Raw genomic sequence first — 13518 nt, forward strand, 5'->3', positions numbered from 1 at the left:
GGTCAGGGGTACCTTTACCTTTACCTTTAAGTGACCAGAGGATGTACATTGCTGACACTCCAAACAATGATGTGAATGCCAACATGCTCTATATTATAACACCTCCCAAACATTACTACTTCTATAGTGTCTAGAGTTAATTTCAGTTGGTTCACCCATATCCAGCTCCCAGAAGACAAACCATGAGTGTCAAAAGCAGTCATAATGTTATTTCCTGACCAAATATTGAACTGGTACAGATATAACCATGTGTTCCTGGAACTGGACCATTGCTTGCTCAGTGACCCATTTTCAAGAAGGACAAATTGGAGGAAGGTTTTTAGATCAGAAGATATGAGACTGTAGTTTAGCATCTCTGAAACACCTCATTGATGATCTAAAACAGTAAAGGGCCTTTCATTTCCTAGTTTGGATGTTGTTTTTAAAAGAAAAAATGTCTAGAACTCTTTAAAATACACAAAAGAAACCACTTTAAATAACTGGGACAGGAACAAGTTCAGCTCTCAGGTTGTGGTCACAGTAAACAGACTCAAAGCAAGGAAAAGAATGAAATTAGTTTAAGATTAAATATGCAACAATTTGAACTCTATGTTTAAAAATGTGAGACTCAAGTTGAGGCAAATAGGTTCACTATATATCTTACTAGGATTTTTAAAAACATCTATCTGCTAAAGGACTTTTGTATAAAAACACACACTAGAGTTGAACAGTTTTGCATCTTCCTTTTTGATAGGTATTATACTCAAAACATATTTAGTGCTTGACAGATGTGGCTGAATTTTGTATTAACCCATTATCATTAAAGTAGTCTCATCAAACTACTTAACGACTTTGTAAGAGTTCATTTTCACATTAAAACTACCTAATTATTATTAAACTACCTAATTATTATTAAAGTCAATTAAAACAAAACAAAATTCAATATTAAAAACATACAAAAAAACATGATATGCCCAATACCTGTATTGTAATTTCCACTGTGAACTCAGAAAATATTTTATAAATGGTATTTAAATATTCTAGCAATTAAACACTGCAGGATTTAAAAACTTTAGTGTTAAGAAGCATCCATGTCTTTCAGACATCTTAACAATTAATGTAACCAATATTATACATGTAATTCTACTTTTCTAGGCTTATAAGAGCAAGAAGAATAGCTTTCTACTACATGCAAAAGGTGATGCAAGCAACATAAAATGTGAATGAGAAAAAGAGATGAATGAGCTTATAAAATGCAAACTCACAGCAAAGCAAAGTCAGTTTCCCCCTATATTAAGATGGTGCTCTGCTACAGAAAATATACTTTAATGTTTTGTACAAATACATATGAAGAAAGGTTTGATTTTATCCTTACAAATTTACATTAAAGTTTTTATAAAACAAAATTTATCTGTTTATCCACAGAAAATGCTGGGACACAAAAGTGTAATGAATTGTCAAATTTTGTTAGATTATTCAATTGTCAAGTAGAACACTATTGATATATTTTCTAGATTAGAATTGCTTTTCAAACAAGATTAAGTCTGCATGTGAAAGATTTCTTGTTTGGAGGGGGATAATTCTATTTAAAATATTCAAAAGAATACATAATTAGTGCCATCTACTGGCAATCTGGAGCAATTATCTTTTAGGCTGAAATCTCTACAGAACATGTATTAATTTAAAACTAAGTTGTTTCTAAATAAGCCCAATTTTGTGCACTAAATAATAATAAAAACATTTCAATTATATAAACATATAACTTCTAATATTTCCTACAGAAAAACAAGATGTATTCCAGATGAACAGCAATATTAGAAAGAGACCAATAAGGGGGCATAAACTGTGATAGGCTTGGAACAAGGGAGAGTATTGGGTGAGAGGGGAAGCAGATTGCTCTGAAGATATTCATAAGCTATCTTAAAGTGCAAATCTGTTATAAAAAGGTGAACAAAAAAAAAATTCAGACCAGCTACTTTCTAATACAGAAGGCAGTGACCACTTATATATACAGGTGAAACTTGAAAAATTAGAATATTGTGGAAAAGTCCATTTATGTAAGCAATTGTTTTCATTAGCTACTGGAGTTTAATATATGAGATAGACTCATGACATGCAAAGCGAGATATGTCAAGCTTTTGCTTGTTATAATTGTGATGATTATGGCATACAGCTGATGAAAACCCCAAAGTTGAATTTGGGGTTCTCATCAGCTGTATGCCATAATCATCACAATTATAACAAGCAAAGGCTTGACATATCTCGCTTTGCATGACTTGAGTCTATCTCATATATTAGTTTCACCTTTTAAGTTGAATTACTGAACGAAATAAACCTTTCCACGATATTCTAATTTTTCCAGTTTCACCTGTATATGTGCCATATTGCTAATTCCATTCTGACTCATTAATGTACACTTAATTACATCTAGACTGAAAAGTAGGTGCTAGTGTTTTGAAGTGGAAACTATGACACTTATTGAGTCAATTTCATTCTCTTCCCCTAGCTGCACCTCTTATGGCACGAAACACCTTTGGGCAAGGGCTGCTGCTCTCATGTCCCATTTTTGAGTTCCCCCTCCCCAAGATCTGCTCTGGAGGGGTCTTCATTCCCCCAGGGTGGGTGTTGGGTAGAATTAAGGGGTTGCAGTGGGGAGGGACAATCACAGAAAATTCATACCTTCTACCTTCTTCTACAGATGGATGACATTTGCAAATACAGTCATACCTTGGATCCCGAACACGTTGGTACTCAGACGTTTTGGCTCCTGAATGCCGCAAACCCAGAAGTGAGTGTTACTGAGCAAATGTTCTTTGGAAGCTAAAAGTCCGACGGGGCTTCTGATTGGCTGCAGGAGCTTCCTGCAGGTAATCAGAAGCCACACTTTGGTTTCCGAACGTTTTGGAAGTCGAACTGAATTCCAGAACGGATTCCGTTCAACTTCCAAGGTACAACTGTATTGCTTAAATATTGCTAGGGGAGTATTTAATGTGACTATTATTTACAGGACAATTATATTGGGTTTGTTTTTGTTTTCTTTGTGAACTGAGAAACGCTGTCAAATCTAAAGAAATGGTGTCATGTAGGAGCCTCCAAGACATTCAACATTTCTATGGGTCCCTTGGGTCCCTGGGATTTGTAGTCCGCCCAGGGACCCAAGGCATGAGGAATTTTTCAACATAGCTGTAAAGCATGGTGTCTCTTAAACAAATACTTTCGGCTTTAAATAGCCAGCAGTTTAGCAAAGCATGGCATAGTATTTACTGTAGCAGAGGCACCCACTTCACTAAGAGGGACTTCCATATGCATGACCACAACAAGTAGCACCCATTCAACCTGAGGGAAGCCCACAGGCTCGCAGGGCCACTGGCTGGCTCTTTGTCACCAAATGCAGTAGGTTGAATGCAGACATCACTGTAATATCCTCACCAACACAACCAGAGGCAAAGAACAGGGGCAAGAGCTGAGTAAGGGAGAAAAAAAAGATGAAAATAAAATTAAAACATCAAAAATGTTAGATACATTCACAGCAAAACTGATGGTTATGATTTTTTAAAATGAAAGGAAAATACAAGACTAACATTCCAAATACACATTTATAAGTAAGTTTATCTAATTCCTTGCCGTCAGGCTTTTATGCTTGATTACATTAGCATGATTGATAACATAATAAGCAAACACACTGACTGCACCAGGCAATGATGCACCTTGCTAAAATACAAGACAACAAAAGGCGGGGGGGGGGGGGTTCAAGGATGATTGGAAAATGATCTCATGAAAAATTCAGAAAGTAAAACACAGAACCTTTCTTTTTCACTTATTATGAGATTACATAAATGTTCCAGGTCCCTTCAAAATAATGGGGCAGATAGTGTTACACCAATAATAGGCACTTTGAAACTGCTGAGTACTTTTAACAATTTCCCTGTCATCATATTTAAATGGTGTAATCCCATGAACACTGCACTGAGGCCTTCGGTCAAAGAGCAAGAGAATGCAGAGAGGAAAGTTAATCTGAGGGGACTGGAAATTTGCTACAAGAGTTGGCAAAGTGCAGTTACCCTAGGAAATAAACATAAAATCTTTTCCTAAGTTTCTGCAATGCAAACCAAAAAGATCCACCAGAAACCTCTATTTGGCAGGCTGCAATAAAACAGATTGTGCAAGGCTGCATCTATTCTCTTCTGCTCTTCCCGTTCATTTGAATATCCAGAAGTTTGCAATAATAAAACATTTTATTAGCTGCACTAATTTTTGCATCGTGCCGACAACTTCATCCGCCTGTAGTCTGAAGGTAAACTAAAGTTGCAGGAAGCAGTAGAAAGGGCTGCAAAGTTTCGCAGATGTTCGTACAAGAACCTGGACAATTCCTTATTTGTAAAATATCATCTATGGCTTCCATGCTAATTCCCTGGTGTGTAAATTGGCCAAACAGGATCAACATGGAAATTGACACCATTTTCATTTGGCTTGTGGGCATCATGGGTACACTAAACCAGGGCACACCAACAGCCTAGAAACCTGTGTGCCAACATCGAAAGAGTAGGAGGAAGGCCCTGGTGGGTGATAGTTACATCTTCTTTGCTCCCTCTTTAAGTTCTGAAAAACATGAGATTGAATCCAGAAGTTATGCAAGGGAAGGCACCTTGTGAAAGCAGAACTACACTCATGCAACATGTATCTTCCCAATTGTCAGTGATTCCCTTTCCCCACAGCAGGAGCTCCCACCCCACACTACAGTCTGTGCTCCAGAGATGCTTTCCAAGGAGCACAGGGTCTGGATGAGATGGGAAAGATCTGCTGCATGAACGGCCTTCTACTCACACAAACCTTGGGATCCAATCCTTTCCATTTGCATTGTGTGTGCGTGCACATTAGTTATGCAATGTAAAAGGCATGCAAATGTACCGGTATGTAGGTTACCCAGTTACACATCACCAAAGGTGTGGATAGAAGAGGGTATGTTATTCGTGTGAAATTTTCTAGGATGCAAATTTAGAGGCATCTCCTAGCTTAAACGAAATACATCTTGTTACAGTGACCAGGTGACCTGTGGTGCCTGCAGTCTGCTCTCCATGTACTACTAACTGAGGGGCCCCTTTTTGTCCCTTCTTCATCCTTAAAATTGGATTTTGACCACTTCTTCAGAGGACTGTCCTCTAAAGTAGGATATGCGGCCACCCTAAACATATACAAGAAGGGTGATTATTTCTACTTCCCCTATGTCGAGCAAAGGGGAAGTTGCATGTTGCTTCTTCCAGTCCCTTTACATAAGAAGCATCGATATATGTATTACTAAATCAGTTTGAAGTACCTCCAACAGCAATAACAATAAAAACCCTGCTTGAATTAACATGGCTGAACGCTGACTTAGAAAGCTATGGAAATGAAACATTTGTGAGTTCCTAAATGGAGAGGTGGGGAGGAAGAGTGAGAAGGTAAGTACCACAATGAATAGCCTGAGAGAACCATTAAACATAAATAAACATGTCATTTTCACGAGTGACTGCAGAACTGCTTTTTTGTTTCCTTTCTTAAAAAAAAAAACCCAACCAACATTCCTCTGGAGCAGACTACTGACTAATAAAAGATCAAAGGTATATGCATTCCAAACACACAAATAAAAATGTAATCTTTTCCCCCAAGCAACCTTCACCGTGAGGAATAAAAGTGTGCAGTGAAAACGTAATTACCTAGCAAAGCTGGAGTCTTATTGTGCTCCCGCAGCTGATCATAAAACGTCTTCCTATTCTGTTTCATCAACTGTAGTACCAGGCAGCCTGTGCGCCTACCAATTGCAGCCATCTGGCTTGTGTCAAAGACTGTGAGTCAAGCAGCTACAGTGCAACAGGAAGAAAGGCAGTGATGTCACTCTTCAGGTCAGGCAAAGAACAAAGATGTATTCTACCATTAAAAAAAAAAAAAAATTGGGTGCCCCAGGAGTAGAGAGGCCTCTAGCATGCTTTTGCTTAGTGATTTATGATTAATGCTGTTCTTTCCACTAGCTAAGGAGCAGAGCACCACCTAGTGGTTAGCATAGCAAAAAGTGTGAGCGAAAGGAATGGCTTGTGTTGTTGCTTAAACCAGATGATAGTACTTTTGAAAGTTAAAAAGATTAATATCAGTTAGGAATAAAAGTGTAGGTTGGCTCACACTCAAGAAGCAATTAAATGCTCTAGACTAAATAAATCCATCTGTTCTTCGTAACGGTACACACAGTCAACACATGCAATTTGGGATTTCACTGAAAATTCAGAAAGGATTGCCTCATCTCAGGAGTCTGACACTTACTGTCATCCACCTAATAAGAGGTAAAGGGGGAGAGGCCCAAATATGCTTAGAAAAAGAGGGTGCTTGAGCTTCCCACAACATATTTCTTTCATTCATTCATTCATTCATTCATTCATTTAATTTCTAGACCTCCCATCATCTGAGGACCACAGGGCAGTTTACAATATAAAAGCACAAAAATACATAACATAGTAACAAACAAAAACAATACTCCACCCACATATATAGCTTAAAATGCCATATATTGTTTAATTAGCCAAAGGCCTAGGAGAAGATGAAAGTTTTTGCCTGGCACCTAAAGATACATAATGAAGGCGCCAGGCAAGCTTCCCTGGGAAGAACATTCCACAAGTAGGGAGCCACCACAGAAAAGGCCTTTTCTCACGTTGCCACCCTCAAAGCTCTCAAAAAGGAGGCACATAAAGAAGGGACTCAGATTATGATCACAGGGTTGGGGTCAGTTCATATGGGGAGAGTTGGTTTTTGAGGTACTGTATCCTGAGCCGTTTAAGGTTTTATGTGTCAAAATAGGTACTTTGAATTAGACCTAGAATAAATGGAAGCCAGTGCAGTTGAGCCAGCATTGGTGTTATAAGTATGCTCAAACCATCTTAATAATAAAAAGTAGGCTTTGCCAGACATATGGAACAACCTTTCATCAAACAGGGGAGTGGGTAATACCAGAAGTTTAAAAATCCACAGATACTAAGGCATCAAAGTGTGACTCTTGCATAAAACCCAAGAATCAGGCATTGATTGTCTAAAGTTTGGGGTGACGGATGAAAGAAGACAGATGGCTCACTATCTTGCCTTGGTGTATCGCAGCTGCATAGCAGAAGTGAAGTCTACAGTGATGAAAGCGCCTATTATTTTCCACAATTTCCCTTGAGTAAACAGTCAAATTGACAGGCAGGTGCATGGAATATAAAATAATTTATCCACATGGGGCTCTGCGTGGAGTCCCTAAGGCAGCTCACAATCACAAGTTAAAAACATAATTTAATCAACACAGAAATTTTTTCATAATCATATGAAAAAACAGGGACAAGTAAAATACAGCTCAGAACAGTAAGGGGGAAAGGCATTAACAGAACTTCAGAAAAGCAATGAGAGGCAGCCAACTGAGCTTCCCAAAAAAAAGCCCTGTGGCGCTAACCAGGTTCCCAATGGCAATGGAACACTGAGCATGGTCTCAGACAAAAGACGTATTAAGTGGGCAGCATGGGCGTACCGGGGGGGGGGGCAGGCGGGGGCAGCTGCCCCCCCAGAAGCCAGCTGCCCCCCCCCTCAGAAGCAAAAATGATCGGCGCCGGGAGAGAGGAGCCTCAGCCTGGGCTGCTCGGCGCGTCCATTTAGGCGGGAGGAGAGGAGTGGAGAAGAAGGGGAGGCAGTGGAGAAGGAGGAGGCTGCTGTCCCCGCCGCCCGAGTTCCTCCCTTTGCCCCCCCCCGCCTTGCCCAAGGCAGCTCCTGTCCCGAAGGCGAAGGAGGAGTGCCTGTTGCGCGCGCACAGCAGCGGGCTGCGATGGCTCTGTTCACTGTGCTGCCGCCGCTGCGTCAGGCTTCGCTCTTCCCTCTCGCGCCTCCCTCCCTCCCCGCCCGGCCGTCTCTCTCTCTCTCTCTCGCTGTTGCCCCTCCCTCAGGTGCCTGCATGCCTTTGCCCCTTCCCCTTCTTGCCCTTTTCCTCTCCCCTCGCTCCTCATATTCCCTTCCTTTTGCGCTGCCGGTCTCCTTCAGCCTCCTCCTGATTCTCGTTCGCTTTCTGTCCCTTTCCCTTCCTCCTTTCCTGCTCCTCTTTGCGTCCTTTCCATTTCTTCCACCCCAGCCCCAGATATATTTCCTTCAGCCTTCTCCACTCCACCCATCATACTTTACCTCCTTTCTTGCGCCATTGCCATTTTCCTCACTCAACTATTCTTTTCTCCCCTCCCCTCATTCCTTCGTCGCTTTCTTGCCTTTTATTGTCTTCAGCCTGTCGTCTGCTGCCCCTTCATTCCCTTTTCCCATCTCCTTGGCCCCCAGGCAGAGACCCAGAGAGGGGGCCCAGTCCATGACACTTCCCTTGGCTACTGCTTTCTGAAAGCAGTAAGGAAGCTTTCTTTGGTGAAAACTGGGGTGGTGGTGACAATCAATGGGGCTTGTGCATTTCATGGAATTGTAGAGTTGGTCCAAGTACCCCCCTGCAACGAAGAAATCTTTTATCCAGCATGGGGCTCAAGCCCACAAGCCGGAGATTGAAAGTCTCCTACTCTACCAGCTGAGCTGTTCCCCTGAGGGCTAGCGCAGGACATTTTGCTGCCTGAGGCCAAGGATGAGAGTTCACCCTTCCATCCTATGCATTTAGTAATTTGTTAGGTTTCTATCTCATCTTTCCTCATACATTTCTCTTTTCCCCATTATCTGTGCAACAGGCCTATAGAAGAGGTTAGGCCATGGGTAGGCAAACTAAGGCCCAGGGGCTGGATCTGGCCCAATCACCTTTAAATCTGGCCCATGGACGGTCCGGGAATCAGCGTGTTTTTACATGACTAGAATGTGTCCTTTTATTTAAAATGCATCTCTATGTTATTTGGGGGGCCTGCTTGTTGTTTTTACATGAGTGGAATGTGTCCTTTTATTTAAAATGCATCTCTGGGTTATTTGTGGGGCATAGGAATTAGTTGATTTTTTTTATTTTCAAAATATAGTCTGGCCCCCCACAAGGTCTGAGGGACAGTTTGCTGCTGAAAAGGTTTGCTGACCCCTGGATTAGGCTAAGAGACTGGGTCTATGAGTGGCTTTGAATACTGCTCATCTTGATCCTCTAACCACTAGACCACACTACAGAGGCCCACCAGACTGGCAGATGAAACTTCACTGCTAACAAAACAGAGTCCATCGCTGCAACAGGTTGGCCTAGTGGGCACAGGGCAGGCTGCATGGCACTCACAGCTCTGTGGAGCAGGCAGGGAAGGAGCATCACTGCTTATTTCACAGTTGAGTATGGCAGTGCTCTCTGTGCCAAATAAATAAGCTTTTACTCATTCATCCTTTTCCTTCTAAAGACCTTTTTAGGCTTTATTAACCTCTCCCTAACCCCCTGCACATAGATCGTTTTCAGTACTGCCTATTACAGTTTTTAAAGTAATTTGTATTAGTTCTTATAAACTGTCTTGGGCAGGTGCATAAATATTTTAAATACAGTGGTACCTCTACTTACAGACGCAATCCATTCCGGGGTGCTGTTTGCACCCCGAAAAGTCTGTAAGTAGAGCACAGCTTCTGTGTGTGCACATGACGCAATGGAGTGCTCCTGCGTATGTGCGAAGTATGCAGAACGATGGGGGGCGCCAGAAGGTGATCTCGCCTAGGGCGCAAAAAACCCAGCTTCCATCAGCCCCAGCCAGTGTGGCCTGTGATTAGGGATGATGGGAGCTGGAGTCCAACAACATATGGGGGATGCAGCTCTGCATGGCTGATAGCAGGAAGAGGGCTGGGCTGAACTGGCTCAGCGCCATTTGCAGCATCCGCCCATACCCAAGCCTGCTGCCAGCTGTTTCAGGTAATCTGTGCGTTTTTCCTTTATTTTTTTTAATAATGGGTGTGGATAGGGCCTGGGTTGAAACGAAAGTTTTGAACAAGTTTTCTTCAAACCCAAGAAAAATGATATTAGTATAAGACATGTAACTAGAATAAAAATTAATTTTTTCAAGCAAATCATTGTAATAACTACTGTAATAAAGCACTGCTATAATTATATATAATTTCATTCACCTTTTCCATGCTGAAATGTCACAACCTGAACGACCATGGCTTGCCCCCCCCCCCCCCCCAGTTTTGATCCTGGGTACGCCCCTGGTGGGCAGGCTCATGTGGGAGCAGGCTCTTAGGCCACCAATGGGCAGCAGGCAGCAACTCTTCAGAGGAACAAAACTGGTTGAGTTATTGACAGGGACATTTTGCAACAACGGGCAGGAGGGGGATCCTGGGAAGGAAGCAAGGTACAGGTGAGATTGTCAGCCTTATTCAAAGACCAGGAGCAGGAAGGATTGGTAAGGTTAACACAGGCAAAGGGGCGAATTAGGTTCAAATCCTCACTCAGCCATGAAATTCATTAGGCTATATAAGGTCAGTAACACACACTCTATCTAACCTACCCTGCAGGGTTGCTGAGATTATAAAATGGGGGCGGGGACTAGGCACACCAAACATAGCTTATTCAGGGAAGTCCAGAATAAATATAAAATAAAATAATTCCTTTAAAATCAGAAACAACAATGTAATTGTGCCACAATAACCTCTATATGAGGGGATGTGGGTGGTGAGGGGACGTGGGTTAAATCACAGAGCCTAGGGCTTGCTGATCAGAAGGTCGGCGGTTCGAATCGCCGTGACGGGGTGAGCTCCCGTTGCTCGGTCCCAGTTCCTGCCCACCTAGCAGTTCGAAAGTAGATAAATAGGTACCGCTTCGGTGGGAAGGTAAACGGCGTTTCCATGCACTGCTATGGTTCACCAGAAGCGGCTTAGTCATGCTGGCCACATGACCCGGAAGCTGTACGCCGGCTCCCTCAGCCAGTAACGCGAAATGAGCGCCGCAACCCCAGAGTCGGCCACGACTGGACCTAATGGTCAGGGGTCCCATTACCTTTAACCTTTATATAACTTGTTTTTTTGTAATTAGTATAAGTATTGGCCAAACTGCGGGAGGCAGTGAAGGATAGGCGTGCCTGGTGTGCTCTGGTTCATGGGGTCACGAAGAGTCGGACACGACTGAACGACTGAACAACAACAACAACATAAGTATCAAGCATGTTGATACTTGTTTTCTTTGTTGTTCTCCTTTAGGTTTGTTTCAGCAGGAGGCTTTTTTGTACTTGTACGTACTTTGGGATACCCTGAGTCTGCCGATACTTCCCTCTTGTGTGTAGCTTATATGGTTTTGGCTACATTTGCAAAAGGAGAGGAAGACTCAAATCATTATTAGGGGATATGCCAGAATGCTGAGACTGTAATGGAATGTCTGCAATGGAGAAACATGGGGGGAACTCAATTTGCAGTAATCCCACATACCCACCCCTATGTTAATAGGGTTCCACCTCCTAGGTCAGTTTTGGCTGAACCTATCATGTCATGCCTTATTTATACATTTTGTTAACAAATTGATGGAAGGTTTAAAACTGAAGAACTTGCTTTAAAGTAGGTGGCTGCATTAAATGGGGGGGGGGACACAATGTCACCAAGCTGGGTTTCCCCCCTATTACTTATACATGCAGTTAAGTCCACCTGAACATTTAGTAGTTATAAGATGAAATACACAGTTAGCTGGAACAACATGTAAGAACGGCTGTTTCAATAGCATATGCTGTGTCAGCATACATAATTGCTTCTTAGAATAGAAATGGCTTGTGTTCAGTTCTAAGTCGTTAGATGTCTTTCTTAACAAGCCATTAGCACAGCAGAGAACTGACACGTCACTCAAAGCTGTAGTAAATTCTTAATGTCAATGAAATTGCTGATACAACGTATTGGGAGTCAATAGCCCATAAAATACCCACACAAAGAAAACATTTTTAAACCATCAGAATTGTAGGTGCAGAACCATAAGCAGCAGCCACATCTATGTTAAATTACTGCATTAAAAATCTAGATGATGCTAACACTTAGCATTTATATAGCTCTTTAGAGTTCATTCAGAGTGCTTTATGTACTTGTGATCTTAGTAACCCTTACAACAACCCTACCTTACAGGTAGGGACGTGGGTGGTGCTGTGGTCTAAACCACTGAGCCTCTTGGGTTTGCTGATCAGAAGGTCAGTGGTTCGAATCCCCTCAACGTAGTGAGCTCCCGTTGCTCGGTCCCAGCTCCTGCCCACCTAGCAACTCAAAAACACGTCAAATGCAAATAGATAAATAGGTACCACTCTGGTGGGAAGGTAAACGGTGTTTCCGTACGCTGCTCTGGTTCGCCAAAAGCGGCTTAGTCATGCTAGCCACATGACCCGGAATCTGTCTGCGGACAAACGCCAGCTCCCTCGGCCTATAGAGCGAGAGGAGCGCGCAACCCCAGAGTCATCTGCGACTGGACCTAACAGTCAGGGGTACCTTTACCTTTACCTTACAAGTAGTCAGTAATATTACCCTCTTACTGCAGAGCCTAAGAGATAACAGCTTGCCTCAGGGCACCTAACAATTTCATGACTATAGTGAAAATTACATAAAGAACAATTTACACACTTAAGGCAGTAACTACAAAAGTCATTTTGGTAGCAATCATGGACTTCTCATTTTCTTTAATAATGTATAAAATACCATTTTCATCAGACATTATAAGTAAAAATGTATGCCATAGTGAGATTTAAACTGTTCACTGAACTCAAGTATATTAAAAAAAAAAACTTGTTTGTTTTTTTACCTTCTAATGATTTTCACTATGTGTCACAAAAGTTCAGCCTGTGACCATGAAAGAGAAAAACTCTTCCCCTTATGTCATGGAAGCTTTTGTGGGGTATTATTAAAGCTGAATTACTGATTTCATATCCTCCCTTGTCCTACATAATGACTAAACTCCAGCCAAGTCTGAATTTAGGAGGAGGAAAAAAGCAACACAACTGTGCATTTAAAAAGAAGAAGAAAATACTGGAAACAAAATGAAGTCGCAAAATTTAAATACCAAATTGAATTACCGGTACTGAGTCTTTTAAACCCCTTTCCCTGCTTCCCATGAATATACCGGTACAGGCATTCCATTTATGATAGAGGCACAAACCAATTCCCAAATTCTCAGTTTTCTGTGGCCTCTGTAGCCCAGCCCAATCACCAAAGAACACAACATATAATGAAGTGTCATTTTTATTATTGCATTCCAGACAGGGAATGCAAACCTCTTAACATCTCACCCATGTATAGGCATTAATCAAATACTATCATTTATTTTTATTATTATTATTATTATTATTATTATTATTATTATCATCATCATCTATTTTTTTATTATTTGAGTGTTTGTTGTAAATAGATATACAAGCACTTGCCACAACTGCCAGATTCAAATGGTAATTATATTTTTATAATATTAGTACAGGCCTGGAATTGTTGGGGGTATCTTAGTAGTTCCCCACTTTTATTTGAAATTGCTGTGTTTTTAAAAGGGTCAGACTGATGACAAGGACTGAACAGTAAATTCTGCTTTGTTATTGCACTCATTACAAAAGTCCAGCTGGTGTCAGTGGAACAACCAAATGACGGTGGACACTTGCACAGCTATTGATCTGA

The 13518-nt window shown here is 41.6% G+C and overlaps 1 protein-coding gene across 4 annotated transcripts in view; it reads right to left on the reverse strand.

Moving 5' to 3' along the window:
- MSRB3 (methionine sulfoxide reductase B3) overlaps positions 1 to 13518 on the reverse strand; it is a 63840-nt gene that overhangs the window by 43380 nt on the left and 6942 nt on the right. The window contains exons 1-2 of one of the 4 annotated variants that reach the window (XM_033163566.1): positions 5673 to 5811; positions 3316 to 3442 (exon numbers count right to left, since the gene is read on the reverse strand). The exons of 1 other annotated variant lie outside the window; for it this stretch is intronic. In XM_033163566.1, the coding sequence (XP_033019457.1) occupies positions 3316 to 3391 (76 nt within the window). In that variant the 5' untranslated portion in view covers positions 3392 to 3442; positions 5673 to 5811. Of the gene's footprint in view, positions 1 to 3315; positions 3443 to 5672; positions 5817 to 13518 lie in introns of those variants that run through there. 2 more of the 4 variants (XM_033163565.1, XM_033163567.1) reach the window with 2 other exon arrangements.

The sequence above is a fragment of the Lacerta agilis genome, chromosome 10 (assembly GCF_009819535.1).
Source record: "Lacerta agilis isolate rLacAgi1 chromosome 10, rLacAgi1.pri, whole genome shotgun sequence".
Taxonomy (NCBI): Eukaryota; Metazoa; Chordata; class Lepidosauria; order Squamata; family Lacertidae; genus Lacerta; species Lacerta agilis.